A 23,635-nucleotide genomic window follows, 5' to 3' on the forward strand; every position below is an offset into this window, starting at 1 on the left:
GGTGCCTTTCCTTGGCCCCAAGGCTGAGCCCACACGCATCTCCCTACCTTTCCACCAAGCCCTGCGGCTCTCTAGGGCCATCCTATATCTGAGCACTGCTCTCTCTTACCTTTCAGTCACCTGCCTGTTGGCTACTTGGCCAAACAAGCTTCTAGAGCTGTCCCTCTCCAGGGCTGAGAGACAAGTAGAGGTTCTACCACTCCGGCCAGAAGCCCCAGGTCTCAACCCCCACCCCCCAGTCGCTGAGCCCCGGGTCCCATCTGTTCTTCCCTCCACGCTCCACTACTTTTCATGTAGTAGCTGAGATTTTTATTAACTTCCTTCTTTGCCGTAAGTGGCTCTCTCACTTCCCAGCTGTGCTACCTTGACTAGCTATTCAACCTCCCCGACTCATCTGCCAGGAGGGGCACAGATCTCAGACTATGTTGTGAGGAGCAGCGTCTGGCCTTAAGTGTGGTGGCACAAAGGGCTAGGCATTTTAGATGATGGCTTTCTGTACTTCTGAGTGATAGTGGTAGGGATTCTGTGATTTCTCCATGAAATATTAATCTGCCCAGGGCAAGCCACTGGACCTCTGAGTACTCATTGTCTTGAAGGGGGTCAGATCTATATAGGCCTGAGCACCAAAGCCCCAAACATACACACCTGGGGACCAGCAAGCCCCATTTTCTGAAAAGTACCTCTTAGCTGAGACCCCAACCAAATCTCCAGACCCTTCTCATGTGCTGCAACTGGAGTCCAAAGGCAGGACTGGCTCCCCATGCTTTTCCTATCTGGGGTAGACTCTTGGGGAGTAGGGCATCCTGTACCTTCACTGCCTAATGGCCCAGGCCACTGCATTTCCTGCAAAGCTTTCAGCAGCACACTACACAATAGGGGCCTGCACACTGTCTATGTACAGGCTGCCCAGCCTCACAGTGGATCAGGGAAGATGGGGTGGCTCCCTTGTGATCACTGACTTGGTAAATCACACAGGCCTAGGGGACAGAGGGACCAGATGGGTAAGGCCCAGGATGGGCTGTGCAGAGGAACTTCCAATGAAACGAAAGTGCATCTATGAGACCCACATACCTGAAAGATGTGGTACTTGATGTCACTGATCTCAATGGTTTTGCTGCTGTCCCCATCTTGCTCTGATTTATTGGTCATTAAGGTCTTGAACCTAGAACAAGAGACAAGGTGGGGCTTGAACATGGCCTGACCATTGCTGTGCCAACAGCACTGTCATGTGAGCAGCTTCTGGGAGATGGGATACTAAAAATGTCATGTTCCCAAACTAATGTTGGGCAGTGATATTTTACATCATCCTGGGCTAACAGCTGGGCCCAGCTCTCATCTGTCCCTACTACCACTCCCTGAAGCTTGCGGTGGGAATGCTGGCTTTTCATTCCAGAATACTTCTGTGTTCTAACAGTCAGCTGCAGTAACCGGGCAGAAAGCAGCTCTCTGACTCCCTTGCATGTTGGACTCTGCTCCTGCTGCACACATCTGGCCCACATTGTACCCCAGGGGCAGGTGGGAGCGCTGTTACCATGGAGCAGAGACTATAGAGCCCCCTTGGTCCCCTTCCTCCAGTACTTCTGTCACCTGGTGTAGCTCTTTTTTTCCAAATAGATGAAATAAGGCTCGGAAGTGACAAAGCAGTTCTGAGGAAGCTCCCGAAACTTACAGAACTCACATTGTCTCCCTAAGGTTATATAAGCAGCAATAACGCCTGGGAAGATGACTGGGTAAGGAGAACGTGGGAGATGCAGCTTTCATTCTGGGCTGACTCAGACATTATGTTCCTTTAAGTAACCCTCCCCCCAGAAAAAAACAAAACACAACACTGGTTTTCTAAGCTACACTTAGGTGGAATCATCCCATTAGTGTCCCGTCTGAGATGGATATGCTTGTTTACGTCTCAGGAAGACTCACACAACACAGCTCAATGCTGAAAGAACTGCATGTCCCTGCGGCTGCCTACCTGTTAGATGCTGTCACCAGAAGGACTTTGTGCGCATAAAACAGCTTTCCTTCCACTAGGAAGGTCACATCTGACATCTCCTTGTTGTTCAGAAAGTGAGGATCTGTGGATGGGAAGACAGAGCGTGAGTGGCAGGATGTCCATCCCCAGGGTCTCTAAGAGGGCTGGGGACGATGGGCAAAGGATACAAAGTAAGGAATAGAGAAACTGAGGCTAGAGCCTTGGCCCTTGGAAACAGAAAAGGAGGCAAGAGTGACGGGGAAAGACAGAAGAGTAGTGTGCATGGGGACAAGCCTGAGTGGGGTGGGCCCACACCTAGCCTGGCTGGCAGTGTCTTCCGGATCTCCGGGATGCTGGGGATGGGGCTGCTGCCATAGCAGTGCGTGAAGATGGCGGCCAGCTGCTGGAGGACGGAGTCGTTCTGTAGGGAGAGGTGGAAAGGACTGTCAGCACATGCATGTGGCTAGCTGGCTGGCTGTGGCTACATCAGGCTTGTTTCAAAACTCCAGGCCAGGATCAGAGCAGCCGCTGCTGTTTGTTCCTGCTGGATCTGACTTGGCCAGAACGGGCTGTCACTTCATCTATGTTTCCCAAATGACTGTTTTGGCTGGGCTCCAGCCCAGACTGCCAAGACCTCTGCCTTCTGGCTGCCACGCAGTGCAACTCTGGGTGTCGGGGAGGTGTTTGTCCATGTGTGGGGGGTGAGATGTTTGTGCGTATACATTTCTATAACATTCTAGGATCTAGAACCCAGCTCCTCTGAGCCCCAGTCAGGGCTCCACTCACTTTGCTGGTCTTGAGGATGTCAAACATGAGCTGCAAGCCTTCTGTCACCAGCTCCTCATTGTATTCATCCTCCTTGATGGAGCTGAAGTCCCGCAGGAGGCCCTGTACCACTGAGTACCGTGACTGTGAGAAAGAGGTCCGCAAGGACTCTATCCAGATGTGCAGCTTCCAGGGGACACCTGGCCAGAAAGAAGGGCAGCTGTCATCCCCTCCCAGTAAAGCACAGCCTGTAGACCACACCTTTCCGGGTGGGCTCTGCCTAGATGCCCTGCTGAGTGTTGTTGCATGCCCCTCACCCGAGCTTTGTGAACAATGTTGGAATAATTTTCTGTTATGCCCAGCTGGCAGGGCGCAGGGCACAGGACACTTTGGCTTTTCATCAGATGACACAGAGGAAGGGCCTTCAGCCAAGTTCAGGGCCTACTGCTTTGTTGGACCCTAGAATTTATTTGCTGAGAAGAGCTGTTCGGGGGCATGACCAGATGGACCCAGAAAATACACAGGGCACTCAAGGACACAAAGCCTCCAGTAGGGAAGCTGGAAATGGACTGGGTCCCATTATGGAGGAATTTGCAGCATCTAGCTCACTGGTGGGTATATCTGTGCACAGTGGGGCATATGAGTATTTACTGGAGGTCCCTGGAGTGAGTCGGGCCACGGGGGCAACTTAAAACCAGTGTGTTAAATGCCCGACATAACCCACTTATATCCCAGAGATGCTTCTGGGTCTGCCTCAGCTTTGATGGCTAGACCTTAGGGCAGTGGTTCTCAACCTGTGGATCACAACTCTTTGGGGGCTGAATGACTCTTTCACAGGGGTTGCCCAAGACCAACAGAAAACACAGATTGTAGTTCACAACAGTAGCAAAATCAGTTATGAAGCAGCAACAGAAATAACTTTATGGTTGTGGGTCACCACACCACGAGGAGCTGTATTAAAGGGTCACAGCAGTAGGAAGGTTGAGAACTACTGCTCCAGGGGCCATGCCTCATTCTCTAGCTGACAACATCCTGTTCTTGGTTGAAGATCATCAGCACGAGCCCACAGAGAGGAGGGAAGGGTGACTGAGAGGGATCACATGGTATACAGCTAACAGGATCTGGTTCATGTCTGTCCAGCTGACCAGCCTCCCAGTAGGACACATATCCCAGGAGTAGAAAGCTGGCTGAGCAGCCAGACTTTCTGAGATCATTGGAATCTTCAGGGTCCTCCTATAAGGACTCCTGATGTCCCATCAGAAAGGAGAGAGGGCCCTGAGGGCTGAAGCCTGGGACCTCGGGAATAGTGGGATGACTGTTCCCATGTGCACAGCCTCACCCAGTGCCCTCAGCTCCATGGTAATGTCCACGTAGCCATGCTCTGCGCTGTAGTACATGGCCTCCTGCAGGGCTTTTGTGCGGGTCCGGCTTAGCCTCACGGGCCCCTCACTGCTGCCCTGGCTCGATGTGTCACTTTCTTCCACACCCTCAGCCAGGATCTCTTCTAGGGACAGCACATCTGCTTTAGCCTGCTGTGGCTGAGTCAAGAGCTTCCTCAGGACATTCCTGTAGGCCAAGAGATAGCAAGATGAGCCCTGGAGTGCCCACCTGAGCTATGTTCTAGAGCCCCGTGGCTATGGTATATTACTTAAGGGCAGCTGAGGGTTCTCAGCATTCCCCATCCCCAGATGTGGCAAAGTCAAGGATCCTACTCTTCATCTGTCCTGGTGTGATTGAATTCATAGCTCTGTACTCGGCTGTATGATCACAGGCTGTTCCAGCTCTCTGAGGCCTCGCTGACTTGCCACTTTAAGACGGTGCCAGGGTCACCCTCTCCTGGGACTGATGCCAGTCATCAGATGCACTCAGAGCATGGCACAGCAGCCCACCGCACAATGGACAAGCTATCAACCCTTGCTGCCCTCTTCCCATGCATTAATGGGGAGGGCCTGGCAAGGGCACAGGTCTGGTGAGAAGATACCCTAAGCTGCACGATGGCATCTTGCCTACCAGTCTTTCCTGTCTCCTCCTCTGCCCTCTATGTCCCATCCCGAATACTGCCCAATGGCTTTGGTTTCAGCCTGCTGTTGCCAGGCACAAGGCCAGACAGGTCTGCCATCTGTTCCAGCAGCCTCTTCATGACTGGTCCGTGCTCTGAGTGGAAACCCTGGGGATACCCCATGACTACCACAGGCACTAGAATATCAGCACCAACTTCACAGAGCTGTGGTCCTGAGTAACCCTGGCAGGTACAGGAGTTAACTGTTTTGCTAAAAAGGAGTGGGCTGCCTCAATATGAGAGGTACAGCTCCCAGTCAGTGTCTGTGTATCAGGACCCAGCAACTTATCCAGTGTTTCCAGGCCTCCAAAGCCTTGGGCCTCCATGCTGACCAAGAGCCTTCACCATCTTGGTTGACATGCACTTGAGCCCTGGCTTCAGGAAGGGTTACCACGCCTGCCTCTTCCGTAGCCTCTGGAAGCCCAGACTCCTGAGAGTGTGTCTCAGTGCTCCTGGTTACCTAGGGCAGGCACTCCATGGTTTATACCTGTGGCCATGGGCAGCTGAGTGGCTGAAGCAGTTCATATCCTCATGGAGGGAAGAGGCCATGCCATTGGCTTCCAGCATGCTGAGGAGGGGGTCGGCACCCCTGCTCAGTAGCAAGCTGACCAGTTCATAGTTCCCTGGAAGACAAAGTGGCAGCAAAAAGTTTGACGGGATAGTCTGAGTAGGGAAGCAAAGGGGGACAGATGGGTTCTCCAAGATCTGATCTTTGGAATGTGTGGTGGGGGGCACAGTCATATTCAGGGATAATGATTTAAGTGGAAGGTCAGAGAAGGTGGCTGTGTCCTAACACAGGGCCTAGGGTCTTAGGAGGGGAGGGCTACCTGCTCAGCAAAAACACTGGGGTATGGAGGGAAGGACCCCCCCTTCCAGTAGCCTAGAAGGAGTGATCTTAAGGGTTCCCAGAGGTAGCATGTAACCCAATAGCCAGCCAGGGTGATAAAGCATGTCATAGTGATGTGAGAACTTGTTGGTCAGGACAGGAGTGCACTTACCAGCTGCAGAAGCCAGCTGCAGGGGTGTCTCGGCATAGCTGTCCTCCCCACTGTTCACTGCCGAGCCCTCTACGTTGGCACCGGCATCTAGCAGCAGCTGCCAGGGACAGGAAGAAGGCACAACTCAGAATAACGGTGTCTGGGGAGGGTGGAGTGCTCTAGGGGGCAGACCCTGCAAGTCTCCAAACAAGTGACCAAGAAATGGCTCACATTGGAGTTGCAGGATGCCTGGCCACCCTCAGGGAGCTCTCTGCATTTGTATAATTGTCATGTTCACTCACATGGCCATGCACCAAACCCCTAAACTGTGCCAACCCTCAACCACTTCTCTCTTTCCGATACTTTCCCATCAATCAGCTTCAGGAACCTTCTGGAGAACTCACATAGATAAGCAGCACAGGGGAAGTGTCACCTGAGACCCCCAAGGCACAGAAAGCATGGGGTACAATGCTAGCCATTGACTAGAGTGGCTTGAGCCTCAGTCTTCCCTATCTACAACGTGGGGAGAGAAGCAGCATTACTGAGACAAAATAATATGATACCCTACCAACAGAGGGCTCATAACCAGGCAAGGATCAGTGGCTACCCAGGCTGGCAAGGGGTGAGGGAGAGCAGAATGTTGCAGGCTGGCCAGGGGTGCAGGTGGTCTCATTCTAGCAAGGACAGCTTTGCCAGGAGTCAGAGGAGACAGGGTTATCTGTTCCCAAAGGGTCTGCCTTGGGGCAGGGGTGTTGTCTGCATGCTGTTGTAGAGGAGGCTTGCTTCACACACTCCCAGGTCCCTGGAGATATACACCCCCAAGTCTCTGATTACCCCTCCCTGGATTTGAGGAGCCCAGGTGAGCTCCACGCTCCCCTGTAGGGTGTGGGGCACAGGGATGGCCTGTATCTGCTGGAGACTCGTCAGTCAGAAACCAGATGTGCTCACTGCTGGGTAAGGCAGTGGGGGTGGAGACCTGCCTGCTGGATGAAACTGGGCAACATGCCAGTCCAGGGCACAGCCCACAGACCCAGCCTGGACTGAGGCAGCAGCTCTGGAAAGGCAGTGACTACAAAGTAGGCTGGGTGCAGTAGCCAACTGGCCCACAACCACCTACAGAGTGTTGGCTGCATGCCAGGCCGTGCTATCACAGGTAAGCCTGCCTGACTGTACTCCCCACAGAGGCCTTGCATCCTGGAAGGGCAAGAGGGAGTGGTGTTCACCCCAGGGGGCAGCCCTATGAAGTCCTGCAGACTCTGCTGACCAGAGGTCCTGTGAACTGCATGTCATGTCACCGGCACCTCTTCTGCCCACAACTTGTGCTTCTAGAACCATCACCTCACTGTGATGCCAGCCATAGCAGCCCAAGCAAGGTGTGCAACAATGAGACTGGGCTTAACACATGAGCTGTGTGCCATCTGTCTTTTCTCAGTAACTGGGGGGGGGGTATACAGGACTGAAGGACACCATGATGCAGAGCCACTTCTGAGGGAAGAGCACGTGGCCAGAAGAGGGCCGGAAATGGGAAGCGGGCAGACTGAGCCCAGGTCTCTCGGGACTCACTGAAAGAAGCACTTCTTAGGCCCGGTCTCCTCTTCCACTTCTACAGGTGTCCTTACACTAACCCCAAGGCAAGCCAGGTGAACCCTGGCCTAGGACAGTGTCTCTGGCCAGGGTTAAGCATGGGGCCCAGCCTAACTGGGGGATCGAGGCACATGCTGCAGCTCACAGGACTCACCTGCACTACAGAGATGTGTCCATGCAGCACCGCAAACGTCAATGAGGTCCAGTGCCTGCTGTCTGGGTGGATGGAAGGATGCCTGGGAGAGTTGCTGGGAACCTGAAAAATATAATAAATCAAATCGTCACTATTTCCTAGACAGGACATTCCTGAGCTGATGACACAGTGAAGTTAACAGAAGTGTATCTACATTTGCTTGGTAATGTCTGCTGAGAGCACAGATGTGGGCAAGGTTCAAAAGGAAAGGGTGGATGTCCAGCAAAAGACAAAAGGGGAGTACTTCATGTATGAGGAGGAGGCAGGATGTTCAGTCAGGGATTAGCCTCCTAATAAGGACAAGAGCCATGAAAACGGAATCATGGTCAATTCTCTCTATTCATCTCCTTCTTCAGCTCAAATGTAGAGGGAAGTGCTCTTTGCTCTGACCACCATCTCTCTTCTCTTCGCTTGATTTTAAACAGGGTTTCCCAGCATACCACAGGATGGCCTGAAACTTGGGGTCTTCCTTCCATAGTCTTCAGAGTGTACCACTACGCCTGGCTCTTTTCCTGTGGTCTTTGTGCACATTTCTAGTCTAATGAGACACATCTACTGAGTATGTCTAAAATACCACACTCAGCCTGGCTGCTGAAGACCCTGGAGAGGCCTCTCACTGGGTTAGGGTCTGGGGCAGAAGTTTCTTTTTACCTGTATGTCTAAGTTTGCTCCAGCATCAATTAGCATCTGGACCATGGCTTCATCCCCAGCAGCACAGGCATACATCAGCGGTGTCATACCCTGTGAAACAAAGGCAGATGCTGAATCTGCAGACACATATCCCACAGGTCTCTGCCCAGCTGCCCCTTGGGGGCTGTCCTGTGCCTTGTGCATCTTAAGTTCCCAGGGCCAAGGACCCTGGAAGGCTAAGCAGGGGGCATTTCCACAAGCACCATGGACAGCATAGGAGTGAAATATATGGCCACATGACAGGCGCTACAGCCAGATTCCAGGTCCAACATGTTCTTCTCTCTGCCTCAGTTTCCTCCTCTTAGAGTGAAGAAATAGTGTGTACCTCAGTTGGTTGCAGAAGGGTATTAGCATGCACAAAGTACATAAAGAGTAAGCTTACAACCCCAAGTGGGAGCTAATTAACAGTAACTATTATACTGCACACAATAGCCCATCACAGGCCAGTTCCTGGACTCACTATTGGAAGTTAGCCCACTATGCAGTGTTTCATTTAATCACTATGCTATTCCTATGGCGGAGGGCTTCTACTGTTAACCTCATTGTATGCATGTGGGGCAGAAAAGGGCAGTTAACTGTCCACTCTATAACAAACAACAACTGGAACTTGGACCATAACCCAGGTCTACATGAATTTTTTTCTCCTCAGAGACAGGGTTTCTCTGTGTAATGGCCTTAGCTGTCCTGGAACTCGCTCTGTAGACCAGGCTGGCCTCAAACTCACAGATCTGCCTGCCTCTGCTTCCTGAGTGCTGGGATTAAAGGTGTGATTCACCAATGCCCAGTGGTCTACATGGATTGTTAAAGCTTGTGCTCAGCAGTATCTTTGTGAAGACGTGTTTGGCCATATCTTGCTCTAATGAGCAGCCCAGAACATACTGTAAGCTGTCTCCATTCCCTCACTGTTTCTATGTGGGCAGTTAGCAGGGTTGGGAGTCTGATGGCAAAGGCAACAGTGGAAAGTGCATTCCACAGCTGGATCCTGGCAAGCATTTGTCTGGTGCTCTGTGATATTATTTATTAGGCTATTTGTGTGGAGAGAAGATCTTCTTGGCTCATAAATCCTTGTCTAGTTCCTGGAGATAAGGAAATGGCTTGAGATTAATCATGGGGTGAGTGGACTGTTTACCTATGCATCTGTCTCTAAATGGCAAGGTTCAGGGAGCGACAGTGCTGAGCATTTACAGAAAGACAGTGGCAGCATGATGGAAATTTGGCTTTGTTCCACACTCAACACACACACAAGGTATACAATGATGTTTTCCTTCACACATCTGTACACATTCAGGGCATAAACCAGGCCAAGAGCTGGAGAAGGGAAACTGCTTTCTAGTGCTGTTACTATCCTCACTCAGGCACACAGAGAGGCTAAACCAGGGTTCGGGGCCAATCACCATCATTCTGATGGCAACACAAAATGACAGTATTAATTGTATTGACAAGAACCACAGTGAATATTTACTAACATTGAGGGTCCCAGATGGAAAATTCCCTCAGCTGCTCTGCATGCAGGCCCTGCTATTTCACCTTAGAGGTGAGGAAAGCAGGGTCCCTTCCGTGGCAGGGTAACTTGTCGAGCTACCTCAGCTGTGACATGGTAGACTAAAGTGCTGGAGATTCAGCACTGCATTCCCTGAGGAAGCGACCATCAGGATGAGGGCAGAGAGGCCCTGCATCTGTGCCTGCATGACAACAGCATCAGCCCAACACTTCCCCACTGTGCCACTGACACTCCTCTCTCTGTGGCCCCTCAGCCACAAACCACCCTTGCTTACAACTGCCTCACCAGCTCCTCCTGCTGCACCAACCCTACTCTCCCTTCAGGTTCCGTTTCAGCCCCACATAGCGCTCCAGGCCTCATGTCTCACCTGCTGATGACACCACCGCTTGACCCTCCATAGTAACCTGCAGGGCTGTCCCCAGGCTTGTGGGTGGGCTTCCAAACCACACAGTGCCATTTGGAGCACAGTAACGGATCCCCAAATGGTGTCACATAACATGCCATAGTGGGCATGAGCTGGAGGCAGACTCCTTAGAACAGCAGGTCTCAACCTTCCTGATACAACCACCCTTTAATACAGTTCCTCATGCTGTGGTGACCCCGACCATAAAATTACTTTGTTGCTACTTCATAACTATAATTTTGTTATTATGAATTTTAATGCAAATGTCTGATATGAGGCCCTGGGGGTTGCCACCCCATAGGTTGAGAACCAGCCTTACAGTCTCCAGACTCTGCTGGTACCTCAGTTGTCTCCCCTGCGAGTCAGAAACCACCCCCAGTATTTCCCGCCCTTTCTCCTTACTTTGCTCTCTGGTCACCCTGAAATGGCTCGCTGCGTGCTGTGCCCCCCCTGTGCCACCACTCCTGATTTGTGTCCTTGTTTCTTACTCCCTCTCTCACCAGTGTCACCCCACGAGGACAAGGTTTCTCCAGGGCCTGTGAGTGGCCCACACACACACACACACACACACACACACACACACTCACTCACACGCCAGTGATATTACTCCTTACAGCTTGCTAGCGAGCTGTCTCCACTGCACTCTTCCTCAACCTTGTCTCATCCAGGACAGTTGCTTTGCTAGCCCTCCAGCAGGGAAATAGTATCCACACTACCAAGGTTGTTCAGGAGGGACAGAGGATGCTCAGGCTAGCCTGATGTCAGGAGCTTGAAGCTCAGAGCTGAGCGAGTCTCCGTCAGGTTCGGAATGAAGGGACTATGACTAGCCTCCCTCCCACCCTAGCAATTTTCACTTCAGTCGTCTCTAAGCCTGGCCTAGAGGAGCTCACAGGAGGTACCTGGTCGTCCATTGTGTTCACCCCATCTGGGCCCAGGGCCTCGATGGCCTGGCTGATGAGGTCTGTTCTCCCACAGTTGAGCATGCGGAAGCCCAGGTCCTGGTTGAATCTTTCAGTAGCAGCTCCAGCATCCAGCCTCCGGAAGGAACTGAAGCAGCACTCGGGTCTGTGCAGGAGAGACCAGGAGGTGTATGAGTATGACTGTGACATGAGGCACAGCTGGGCCTGGCTGGCATGGGGAATAGGATGGCTGGGTGGGAAGATTTTAAGTGTGCCCAGCACAGGTCAGCCATGGTTGGCCTTGCTCTGTTCTTGCCCTAGAGCAGTGGTTCTCAACCCTGCTAATGTTTCCATACAGGTCTCATGTGTGGTGACCCTAAACACAAAATTATTTTCATTGCTATATACTGTTATAAACTGTAATGGAAATATTTTTAGAGAGAGAGGTTTGCCAAAGGGGTGAAGGTGTCGTGTTCCATATGTTTAAAACCACTGCCATGGCTTCCCTATGCATGGTTTAAAACAATGGGCTGAGCACTTGAGACCTGTCAACTGTCAGGGAGCAAAATCTCAGATCAAAATAACCTGTCAAGCCATCCCCGCAACCCCTGAGGAGGAGGAAGTCATCGTGGGCCAGTGCCCATGCCTGAGCACTTGGCCACAGCGTAGTGTTTGCACAAAGTAGTCTGACCTTCAGCCCATGAAATGGGCATCGTGACCAAGGCCTTGCTTGTCCCTCTGTCTCTTTGGGTTACTTAGTAAAACCCTAAATACCAAGACAAGGCAGGAAGAGGGTTAGAATCCATGCCCAATCAATCCAACCTACTAAGGACCATCCCAGATACAGCCTGTATCTACACAGGGGGCACAAGAGGTATCTAAAGGCTCCTGCATGGATAATTAGGTCAACGTGTGTAAAATTCATGTCTGGAGCATGGTTTGAGCACAGTCAGAGAACAGAAATGTGAGGCACTCCTCAGGCTGGAGATGGCCATCAGGAGCTCCCCCAAGAAGAGTTTCTGTAGCAGACCTGTCTACAGGAGGGGGCACTGTGCGGAAGCATAAAAAGCGCAAGTTTGGGGACCATATGAACTTGGTCTGTGGGCAAGCTGCTGTTCCTCCCTGACCTAGGCTCTTCATCTGCAGCGTGGGTGTTAGGGCATCTTTGAAGCTGTCATGATGACCAAGATATCCAGCATAAAGCAAAGAACTCAGCACAGGGTCTGATACAAGGAAACCAGGGTGAATAGAGGGACATAGGAAAGAGCCCCAGGCTTAAAATGTGTGTGCTCTCCAGCCCAGATTCTAGTTAGCACACTAGTGGATGCAGAAGATGCATCCTGAAGACAGTCAAGGCCTAGAAAAGATCTGTTCCCACACACTTGGCCATGGCATTTGTGGAGGACACTTAGTGTAACTCAGGTGCCCTACAGCCTTGCTCTTTGATGCCCACCCAGCCACTAGAAGAAGCAGAGGGGTGTTGTAGCTGTTGGGATATGGTTGTTATGACCCCCTTCTCCCAGGCTCCATACTTGAGTTGGCGGGGCTCACAGTCCAGGCCTGGTAGCAGCAGCCGGGCTGCCTGACGGATATCGCCACTGTCCACAGTGAGGCTGCGGCGGTGTTCTGCGTAGGTGATTGCCACCCGCATCCACTCCATCAGTGGTGGCAGCAGCATGAAGGGCCTGTGAGGCAGCAGAGAGAGGTCAGGTCTGGGTGCAGTGCTCCATGCACACAGAAGGGGGCCCCTTAGCACTTGGTCTCAGAAAGCCACAAAGGTTGGCCATTCCATTCTGTAATTTCCCAGCTGCACTCAGCCATCAGGAGACTCAGTATTGTGATCTGATCACAGAGAACCCAGTTTGTCTTTGCATTCTATGGCAACCCTGTCACAGGTCAGGAGGAGTTTCTATCATGGGAACTGACAGAAACTGAGGGCTCTTCAGTGGCCAATAAAAGATGTTCACCAACATGTGTAATTGGGATGCTTGTCCATCCCAAGAATTCTGAGCATCAGATTTTCCCATCTGAAGAAGGTGGAAGTATGCAAGAGACCCAGGCCTGAGCCCAGCTTGGCAACAGCAGCCGATACCTCATTACCCTGACAGCACTCCCACATCTAACTGTTCACCACCATAGTGCCCAATCACCATCGTGGGTCTCTAAGAAGCCAGAAAGGCTGTCAAACTTTCCTCCTTGAGGGCAGAAGTTTTCTTAAAACCCAAACAAACCCCTAACAAGATTAACCAGACATGAGCTTGAAGGTGGTTCTTTATGGGAAGCTACTTTGATGTTTCCCTACAGAAATACATGTGGGTTTAGGTAATTTGTAACAGTGGGTATGAGAAAGCCAGAGATCAGTAAAGTCTCACTGTTCTTGGTCTCCACAGCAGGCCACAGCTCTGGTTGACACCTGCCACCAACCACAGCTGACCAGCAACTGCTATGATAATTTGAATGTAATCGGCTTCCATAATTTCATATGGAGTGGCACTATTATGAGCTCTGGCTTGGTTGGAGTGGGTATGGCCTTGTTGGAGGAAGTGTGTTACAGCGTGGGGTGGGGGTAGGCTTTGAGGTTTCCTATGCATAGAATACCACCCAGTGTCTCAGTCAGCTTCCTGTTGCCTGCAAGATATAGGACTCTCAGCTACTTCTCCAACACCATGTCTGCCTGTATGATGCCATGTTCCCCATTCATGACGATAATGGACTGAATCTCTGAAACTGTAAGCAATGTTTTCTTTATAAGAGTTGCCATTCTGGTGTATCTTCACAGCAATAGAAACTCGACAGAGACACTTTCTTATCTTCAGTCCCTCACAGGCTTTCACTTCTGCCTGGCTAGGCTTGCTACATCCTTCAGAGCACAGAGCCAATATGTCCTCTCTCCACCCAACCTCTTTAGGCCTACCATAACACCCACCCAAGGTCAGGAATGATGCCTTTCTCAGCTCTGTATTCACACAGCCTAGGATCTGACCCAACAGGTTTTCAATAAATGTTTGTTGATGGACTTAAAACTATGGGTTAGCACCTGTAACTTAGCATAACAGACACAGATTTTTTTTTTTTAAAAAAAATTTGGACCAAGTCATGTTCTTCTCAGAAAAGAATGACATCTGGAGCCAAGTGTGGTGTCATCCCAGCACTTGAGAGATGGAGGCAAGAGGAGCAGGATTCAAGGCCACCCTTGGCTATAAAGTGAGTTTGAAGTTAGTTAGGGCTATAGGAGTCCTTGTCTTGAAAAAAGAATGATGTGCCTTATTTCCAAGGGCATGGTATTGATTAATGTAGGAGGTGGGACTATTTGGGGGAAACTCTTGTAATCATTCCTGAATTATCACTGCACGATCTTTCCTGAATATAAACGTCCATTTGAAATCTTCTGAATTCACTATCTGTGAATTTTTCAGTTCTCGAATTACAAGGCTGGAGGGCAGCACAGAGGGACACTACTTAAACCATTAGCACTGGAAACTGATTGTTCATGCTTCTCTATTGTAGCTAACAGCATAGCAAAGAGCAGAGTGTAGCCATTAAATCTCTTTTGTGTGTGGAACAGGGTTGTGTTTCTCCTGCCTCAGCCTCCTAAATGTTGGGACTGCAGGCATCACCTAGCCTAGCCATGCTATTAAACCTCTAACTGGGCATTTCCTCTAAGGCAAACTCCAAGGGGATGTTCAGGACCCACAAGTCCTAGTCAGGTGGTATCCTTACTTATCCTCCCTACCCGCTTATGCCCCATTCAAGTTCACTAGATAGAGAATTCAGTAGGGATAACCTCAGAAATTGTATACTGAGGAAAGACTCATTCAGCCTCCATTTGCATCACTCTGATTAGAGACCAGAATAATGGAAACTACACTTCCCAGAGTCCTTTGCAATTGAAGTTCTAGATGCAAATCCAATTTCCTAAGTAAGATCTTGCTTTATAAGATCCAGCCAGTGGTCGCCTTTGTGTCCCTACTGTTCTTAGCAACAGATCAGGTGGTAAAAAGCATGAAGTCTTTTTCTCTCTTCCTTTATAACATTCTTGTGTCTGTGCTTTATTTCTCTTGTGAAAACAACGAAGACTCATGATCCCAGCCTCAGTTCTAAAGAAGACATAACTGCTCAAACCTAGTGCCTGAGGCTGTGGGTGAGTTCCATGTTGTCTGCAGAGCTGTTCCTGGAAGCCTGGTCTAGGCTCTGTGATTTGGTTAGAGTCTAATTCCCTGTATTAAGTCCCATCCTGTTTAAAATACCTAAAGTGATTTCTGTTTCCTGAACTGAACATTGATTAATATTCTAGAAACCTAAATTATCCCTCTGCCTCGAGGGTGGTGATTAGTGAGTGCCTTATTTCCAAACAAAACTGACCTTGCCAACAACCAACCTCTTAGGCCAAGGATGGCTTACTCATTCCCACCCACCCCTACCTGTGGTCCTTAGGTAAAATGATAAGCAATCTATAGGCTTTCTTGCTAATTCCTGGATACTGTTTCCTTTCTGCTAATTTATCCTGCCCACTGGGCATGGTGAAAAGAGCAGGCCTGCATTATGGGATATTCTGGAAAATCCCTATAAAAACTCCCGTCTCCAGTCTCCACAGCTGTGTTACAACTTCAGAAGGGAAGGGCCTGGAGGAGTGGGGTTGAGGGTAACTGATATGTGTCTTCCTCAATGTCTTTCTTCCCACAGCTGAAGTTGGCTGAAAGCCCCTTGATGCTGAAATGCAGTTGGCTGCAGGGCCCAGGCTGGAGCCCACAGGCTGAGAAATGCCCATCCCTCTGTGCAGCCCACCTGCCTGCTCAGATAATGCTGGGCCCCATGCCTTGGAGTAGACATTCCTGGATATTTTTGGTCTCAAATCTTTTTATACTTCAAAAAGTTTCTGAAACCCCCCCCCAAAAGCTTATTTATATTGATCTAATTCTATAATACCAACAAAAACTAAAACAGAGAAAAATGCTGAAACACAAAAATCCACACGTGTTCCCCAAGCTACAGCAATGACACCTTCATGCCAAAAAGCCTTTGGAAAGCTCCCTTGGACACTGCAAAAAATGAAATTCAGAAGCAAACATCACATTCTTTTGAAAACAGGTTTGACCCTGTATTCCTCCTGGCAAGTATCTCTGGGCTCCAGGATCCCATGGGCACAATTTGGGGACTTCTGCCTCAGAAGATCACACAAGGTACCTGTGCTGGTTAGGAGTTTTTTAAGACAGAGTTGCACTACAAAGCCCCTAAATCCTGGCTGGGTCAGAACTCACTATATAGTGATGCCAGGCTGGCATCAAGCTCACAGAAATCGGCCTCCCTTTGCCTCTTGAGTGCTGGGCAAAAAGCATGTGCCATCACAGCTGGCACTATGCCAGGTTAATTTTTATGGTCAACGTGACATAACCCAGAGTCAGTTCCCAGTTAGAGATTGTCTTGATCAGTGATTGAGGTGGGGAAACCTAGCTTGCTGTAGACAACACCATCCTGGACAGGTAAGTCTGGACAACCCATCAAGAAAGCCCACTGATCACGAGGCAGTAAATAACAGTCCTCTATGATTCCTAGTCTCTGCTTGAGTTCTGCCCTGACTACCTCAATGACAAGCTGTAACCTGTAAGATGAAACAAACTCTTTCCTCCTCTAAGTTCCTTTGGTCAGAGTGGTGTATCATAGCAACAGAAAAGGCAGCGGGCATAGTGTCAAGGGCAACAATGTCCAGGGCTGGCAGGAAGCAAGTAGCAGGCACAGGGCTGGAACTCTGCTGGTGGCATGCAATCCTGTGAACCCTGAAATAGCATAGGGCTTGCATATATAACCTGGAATCAGGAGTCCTGAGTACCCCAGATCCTTAAGGGCAGCATCCTTACTGGAAGAAAATTCTAGTGGTTTTAGTACAACTGAACTGGTTATGGGACCTCAGACAGAGCATTGCCCTCTATGGGCTTGGCTTCCTATTAAAGAAGGGGTTGGGTTTAATGTTTATACATTTTCTTCCACGATGAAAAGCCTTCTCCTTTAATTGCAGACTCTTCATAGCAGTAACTGTACCTAGAGCCCAGAGAGAATGTATGGTTTTGGAGGGAGACTGGATGGCTGGGACCAGTGTCTTCTCACTGATCAAAATTCTGACTCTGTACAGTAGCTTCACCTCTCCTAGTCACAGTTCCCATTTGAGCAAAATGGGAGTAAATTATAGGAGTACTTCCCAAGACAGCTCTAAGTATGTACACAAAGTGCTTAGCAGGAGAACACTGGGAACATGGTATGTTCTCCATAAACGCTAACTAGTCTTACCACTTTAGTATCTGTTGATAGAGAAAACATCATAGAAAAAAATAGGCCATAGGAATCTGGCTCTATTAAATGCCTCAGTTCCAGCCTCCATAGAGCCAGCTGACTCGCTGCCTTCTCCCTGCCAGCAAGCATAAACAAGTAAGCCTACAGGCAGGCTGCCCACTATCCACTCCAGCCCAGCTCATAAAACAGAGAAAACAAATGCAACCACCATGTTGAGAGCGAGCTACAAACTTTCTGGAAGCACAAACTCTGGGTTTGGCAATAAGGAAATCTCAGGAGAAGGGGTGACTATAAGAGATAAAGTCACAGCAGCTGATGGGTCACTAGCATGGGTGGTGGTGGGGTATTACTTTAAGGGATCTGCAGCCCCCAGCACACCCTGCACACAGTCTGCTGCTGCTGTGATTAACATGACTTAACAGAGTCACTGGCTTTCTCTTGGCAGCCGTCTCTGTGGGAAGAAAAGAACAACTATCAGTTAAGGTCATTTTTGGCTGCATTTGAGCTTGGGACTAGCCTGAGCTACAGAGACACTATCTCAAAAATAAACAACCAACAGAACTGGCAATATGGCTCAGCAGGTAAAGGGTGCTTGCCACCATACCTGACATCTGAGTTCAATCCCCAGGACCCACACTGGCGAAGAAGAGGACTGACTCCCCAAAGTTGTCTTCTGACCCCCACACAACGCTGTAGCACCCCCTACTCCCAAATAAACACATGGATACAATAAAAACATTAAACAAACAAGAGAAAACTACTGGGCTGAGGGTGGAGCTCCAGAGTAGAAGTGCTTATCTTGAATTTGCTGAGGACTTGAGTTTAATTCTCAGCACAGCAAAGCCAAAAAACAGAGAACAAGTTGCTATCTGGGGAGGGTGCATAAAACACATTAGTGAAAATGGGTTTTTCTGCATGATCCTGGACAATTCTTCTCACTGCTAGCTGAGAAACAGAACCTAGAGAAACAAGGAGATCCCTCCCGAGGAGACACAGCTAGCATCAGCAATAGGGGTTTCAGACTTGGCGTCTCTCACTACTCTACTTCCCACTTCTATACTAACGATGATCCTGACCGTGCCATCCAAGGGTCTCACAAGCCTCTCAGCAGGTTCGGCAAAAGTTCTCTCTTCTCTCTCTCTCTTCTCTCTCTCTCTCTCTCTCTCTCTCTCTCTCTCTCTCTCTCTCTCTCTCTCTCTCACACACACACACACACACACACACACTCACACTCACACTCTCACACACACATACTCACACACCACACACACAGACACTTCCTTAAGGTCTTGATTTTAAGTCCCTGAAGCTTGAAAAAAAAAGGCCTGCCCCCCACATGTATAATTTATTAGGATGACAGTCCTGTAGGTGGTGTCCTAGCATGGAACAGGAAACACCTTCAATTTCCAGCTGAAAGTAGGCTCTGGTCTTTGAGGTGGGAAGGGATCTTGGGACAAGAGTGAGATTGGCAGGTGGCCACTGGCCTGTAGTCCAAACCTGGGCAGGAGAAAGTCTTGTGCCTGTCCCCAACCTGGTGTGTTGAGGCTTGCGTGACTCTGAATCTCCCAGAGGGAGAATTGGGGACATGGACAGGATGTGCCCATTGGCCAAGGCTATGAGATCAGGCTTTACCTTGGGAAGGCTGGGCCAGGGTGTGTAGGTGAATGATAGCTCATGGGCTGGGAGGGTGGGGACAGGGACATCAGTTTAGGCCTTACTACCTTGGGACATTTCCTCATCTTTAAGCAATCAATGCCTTACCCAGTCTGAGAGCACCCAGAAGCTTAAGAAAGGTGGAGCCCAAGAGCTGAGGCAGGGGGCTGCCACTGTGTTTTGGTTTCAGATCTCAGTGTCTCCAACTTTGTTCCACCTTCAGCAGGAGGCACAGTGGCGCTATGGGATGCTTGGATGGGTTTCCCTTTCCACGGATCTCACTTTGGACCATGCTGCACCCTGGCCTTCCATCTTATCATCTGGGCAGGCAGGGAGCCAAATTTTTCCACCAAGGGACGATTCCACAGACAGAGATGTTTCTGGGAGGGCTGGGGTTGGCTCTGGAGTGCCAGCCTGAGGCCCTCTTCCTGGTTTCCCTAAGACTTCCAGAGCTGCCGAGGCCTCAAACCAAGCCAAACGCTCATGTAGAATAAAGCCAACATTGTCCTACTGGAGTCAGATTCCATCCCAGCACAAAGGAAGCGATTCTAGTTCGCTTCACATCTTGGACTAATTATTTTCCTAGAATTGCTTGGTAAACCAGGATGGTTTGGCTCAGCTTAGAGTGAGAGCTAAGCACGTTTCTCTCCCTGGACCCCCAGGCCTATGTCCCCCTGGCTAAGCCTGGCTGCTCAGAAGATTCGGCCGATCTTAGCAGAGTCTGGAATCAGGTGACTTCTGTTGAAGGTGGGGCTTGGGCTTTCTGGGGGTGGGAACAATACAGTTTCTTATTAAAACTCATCTGGTACAAATTAGAGGCACTAGAAGAAGCTTGCTAGATATGCTACACATGTGATGATTTCTAGGTTTTTGTGATTTTGTTAGTGCTTGGGATTGAACTCAAGTCCTTGTATGTGTTAAGCACATGCTTTTTATCGTGGAGTTACATCCCAGTCCTCTAGGGTACCGTACTATTGACTGATTGAGATAAGGTTTTGTTATGTAGCTCAAGCTGGCCCAGAGTTCGCTTTGTAGATCAGACTATCTCATATTTGATCTCAAGTTCTGGGATTATAGGTGTGTATACCCTGCCTTTCCCCCCATTTTGTTATATGGTTTCCCAGGCTGGCCTTGAACCTGGAGCTTAAGTAACTCTTGGTCTCCAGAATAGATAGTATTATGGTGTTCTGCCTTGTTAGACTGAAGGTGAACATGGACATCAGTTTCAAACATGGCCTAGTCATGATGAGCTCTGTCCTCTTTTGGCCTCTTGCTAGTGGTTGCTCTTGAGGTTTCAATGGAGTCTGTCAGCGATGAAATGTGCCATCAACTGTGTAGTTGGGACAGGAGGATGAATAGAAAATCACCAATGGATAATGTTTACATAACAGGTAATAAGGCAATGGCATTTTAAAAAAAGATTTATTTATTTGTTTGTTTATTGGTATACAGTGTTCTGCCTGCATGCCAGAAGAGGGCATCAGATGTCATTACAGATGGTTGTGAGCCACAGTGTGGTTGCTAGTAATTAAACTCAGGACTTCTGGAAGAGCAGCCAGTGCTCTTAACTTCTGAACTATCTCTCCAGCTCAGTCAATGGAATTTTTTAAAAATGTCCCTTACATCTATTGGTTAATCCTCACAGCTACTTTATGAAGTGGGTACTATTACTATTAGTGTATACTCTTACACATGGGCAAACCGAAGACCCTGTGTCGTTCACATAGCAGTGGCAGAGCTGGGGTGTGAACCAGGATATTTACATCAATCCTAGGTTCTACTCAAAATAAATTTCACTACCACACAGATTTGTTCTTTGGTTCTCTTTAGTGTTTTTGTTTTGCCCTTATTTTAAAAATTACTTGTGTGTGTTGTGTGTGAACACAACACACACACATACACGTGGATACTAGAGCTTATGGGTATCACTTCTTCCTTTCTATCATGTGGGTCCCAGGGACCTGACTTAGGCCATCACACTTGAATGCAAGGCTTCTACCTGCTAAGCCACTTGCTGTCCCCACTTCACCCCCTTGGACAAGTAGTCACCATGCAGTCTAGACTAACCTGGAGCTAACCATGCAAAGCATGTAGGCCTTCAACACAACTGCCTCTACTTCCTTGGGTAGTGGTAAATACCACCATGTCTGGCTGATTTAGGAAGCTTTAACTAAGGATATTATGAACTTTGGAGTATGGCAAACATGCACCCATGCAACCATCATGCTTTTTACTTACAGTTCAGTATTCAACAAACATTTATTATACGGTATTTGTATTTAAGATCAGCTTTTAGGGGTCTAGTCATGGTACCACACATCTGTAATTCTAGCACTTGGAAGCAGAGGTAAGAGAATCATGACTTGATGGCCAGCCTGGACTACAGGGTAAGTTCAAGGCAAGACTGTATCTCAATAATACAAAACCAAAGCAAAAATGAAACAGTGCCCAGATCAATGCATTTTTGACTTGGGATATTTTTAACTAATGATGGTTCTACCAATATGTTACCCATCTCACAATGAAAAGGATCTATAATATGCCTCCCAATCTGGACTACTTCTGTGAGAGAAGGGAAGTGCTGTTACCAACACAGAGATGACCAGGCATAAAGTGGTACTTCATCCTTGCAGGGTTAGGGCCCTTGGCAGGAGAATCTTTGTTCACAGAGGTCCCTTTGCCTGGCCCACATTGCCTGTTTTGCAAGGGTGTCTCCTCCAGCCCACCAGCTTGGCATGTCTCCACTCTCCCCTTCTGTAACATGCCCTATGACATATGTACTTTCCAGGTCTGTATTCTCTAGTTGGTGTGGGGGGTTGTAGGCTTTTCCCTCTAGAGTACAATTTTTCTAAAGGTTCACTGTTATCCCCTGCACAGAAACTCTATTAGGGACCAACTACTGAATTCATAACAAAGTCAGGGCATATTTCTTATTCAGCCTTTGGGTCATGTTCTTAGGAGTCCATTCATTCCTGAGCTGCTCCCAAAGGTAAAGAGGGACTGCCTTGTCTTTTGTTCCTGAAGGCTTCAGGTAATTTGAATATTAGCACATTCTTTTTGGATAAGAAACAACTAATTCCCAGATAAAAAGATGCCCATGTCCCATGAGAACTTCCTAACCAGGAATAACAACCTGGAGTCTGAAAGACTGAGGCTAAGGTGGTTCTAGGAAGGTAGCTAGACCACTTTGGTTACCACTGGGAAAGGGAGAGGCAGATATGGTGGTGAGATTGTGCTGACATGCATGCATCCTTGAGTCATGATGGAAAGAGCACAATCACGTGCCCTTGGCAGCTGGCCTTGACTCCTGGTGGCATCTTATGTGGGCTAGGAGGTCTAGGTGCCAATGGAGACTGCATGTAGGCCACCACCACACTCTTTTCCATACAGCAGGGAGGGCCTTAAGCCTTCAAAGTTGAGGCCATCAGGCCCACTTCTTAGCACTGCTGCCTGGAGGGTGGCAACTGGTCCAGCAGGCCAAGGTATCATTGCTTCCCACACCCTGGGCTGTAGCACTGTGGCAGAAAGCCTCTTTCACCTCCTCTGTGGTGTGGCTCTCTTGGACCATAGGTTGTAGCTCACCTACAGGGCCCACTGCTGCCACATGCCAGAGACTCATGTGGACTTTGTCCACACTTGCATGCTAAAGACCGCACATTCTCTCACCACCTAACAGCCAGATAGGCAAGGATTTCCGACCTGAGCAGGCACTCTTTTCTCTTGTGGGCACTTGCCACCACTCACTGACCTCTGCCAGTAAGGTAGCCTCATCGGGATCCCAGGGCTCAGTTTTCCTGAAGACAACTTCATTTATCCTATAGACATTTACATGGTGGGGGCTTTGGACTAGACCCTTGAAATGGGTATTCCTCTTCAAATGTAGCTGAGTGAAATCAAACTGTATCTGTTTACCCTATCACCTGTAGTCCAGAGCAGAAAGGAGACCCACTTAAAAGTGCCATATATAGAGTTTCTAGGAACTTCTGGGAGACAAGGCATGTTGAACTTGAGGTAGATGGAGATGAACATGAGTAGGGAAGAATTCCTGATGGGTAATTGGTGGCACATGTTCCAACACAGCCAGAGAATGAGGAAGAAAAGGCAAGCTCGTAGCTCCTTTCTAGCCCTATAGCCCAACCGCAGCCCATGAACACTCTGGCATGGGCTTCTAAACTGCATACTATATTGCTAGAATCTGGGCACCAACTTAAGCTAAGCAGGCCCGAGGCTATTTGCATACTACCTCTGATCCTTCAGCTGCTTGCTAGGTATGTTTGTCATCAGTTCATGTTTACCAGTGTGGAAGCCAAAGCACAGGATTCAGGTCACATAGTAGCCAACAATAACTGAGCTGGCCTTCAGAAAACATAAGTGTGCTAGGGTCTTTCATGATGCCCAGTGCTCACAGGGCACACTGAACCTGCAGCTGATACAGAAGTAGGAGATGGAAAAGCTTACCTCTGTGGGCCATGTCCCCAGTCTGCCCAGGCTCCAGCTTTGCAGTCACAGTCTCAACAAGCTCTGAAATTGGCCTCAAACTAGAGGCCGGATACCAGAGTATCAAAGGGTACACCCCAGGCTCAAAACGAATTAAAAATCCCATTCCAAAACTGTATATAGTAAGCAGAGGAAAGGGAGGGGGCAGGGCAAGCCACAGCCA

At 49.2% G+C, this 23,635-nt stretch overlaps 1 protein-coding gene across 1 annotated transcript in view; it reads right to left on the reverse strand.

Annotated features, from left to right (window-relative positions):
• The window catches only part of Abtb2 (ankyrin repeat and BTB domain containing 2), a 154,824-nt gene that overhangs the window by 3,282 nt on the left and 127,907 nt on the right, over positions 1 to 23,635 (reverse strand). Inside the window, exons 4-14 of the mRNA XM_051184056.1 lie at positions 12,570 to 12,722; positions 11,038 to 11,203; positions 8,196 to 8,285; positions 7,506 to 7,607; positions 5,789 to 5,885; positions 5,278 to 5,413; positions 4,071 to 4,297; positions 2,753 to 2,931; positions 2,282 to 2,387; positions 1,967 to 2,069; positions 1,072 to 1,162 (exon numbers count right to left, since the gene is read on the reverse strand). Coding sequence (XP_051040013.1) covers positions 1,072 to 1,162; positions 1,967 to 2,069; positions 2,282 to 2,387; positions 2,753 to 2,931; positions 4,071 to 4,297; positions 5,278 to 5,413; positions 5,789 to 5,885; positions 7,506 to 7,607; positions 8,196 to 8,285; positions 11,038 to 11,203; positions 12,570 to 12,722 — 1,450 coding nt within the window. The remainder of the gene's footprint in view (positions 1 to 1,071; positions 1,163 to 1,966; positions 2,070 to 2,281; positions 2,388 to 2,752; positions 2,932 to 4,070; positions 4,298 to 5,277; positions 5,414 to 5,788; positions 5,886 to 7,505; positions 7,608 to 8,195; positions 8,286 to 11,037; positions 11,204 to 12,569; positions 12,723 to 23,635) is intronic.

The sequence above is a fragment of the Phodopus roborovskii genome, unplaced genomic scaffold (genome assembly GCF_943737965.1).
Source record: "Phodopus roborovskii unplaced genomic scaffold, PHOROB, whole genome shotgun sequence".
Classification (NCBI taxonomy): domain Eukaryota; kingdom Metazoa; phylum Chordata; class Mammalia; order Rodentia; family Cricetidae; genus Phodopus; species Phodopus roborovskii.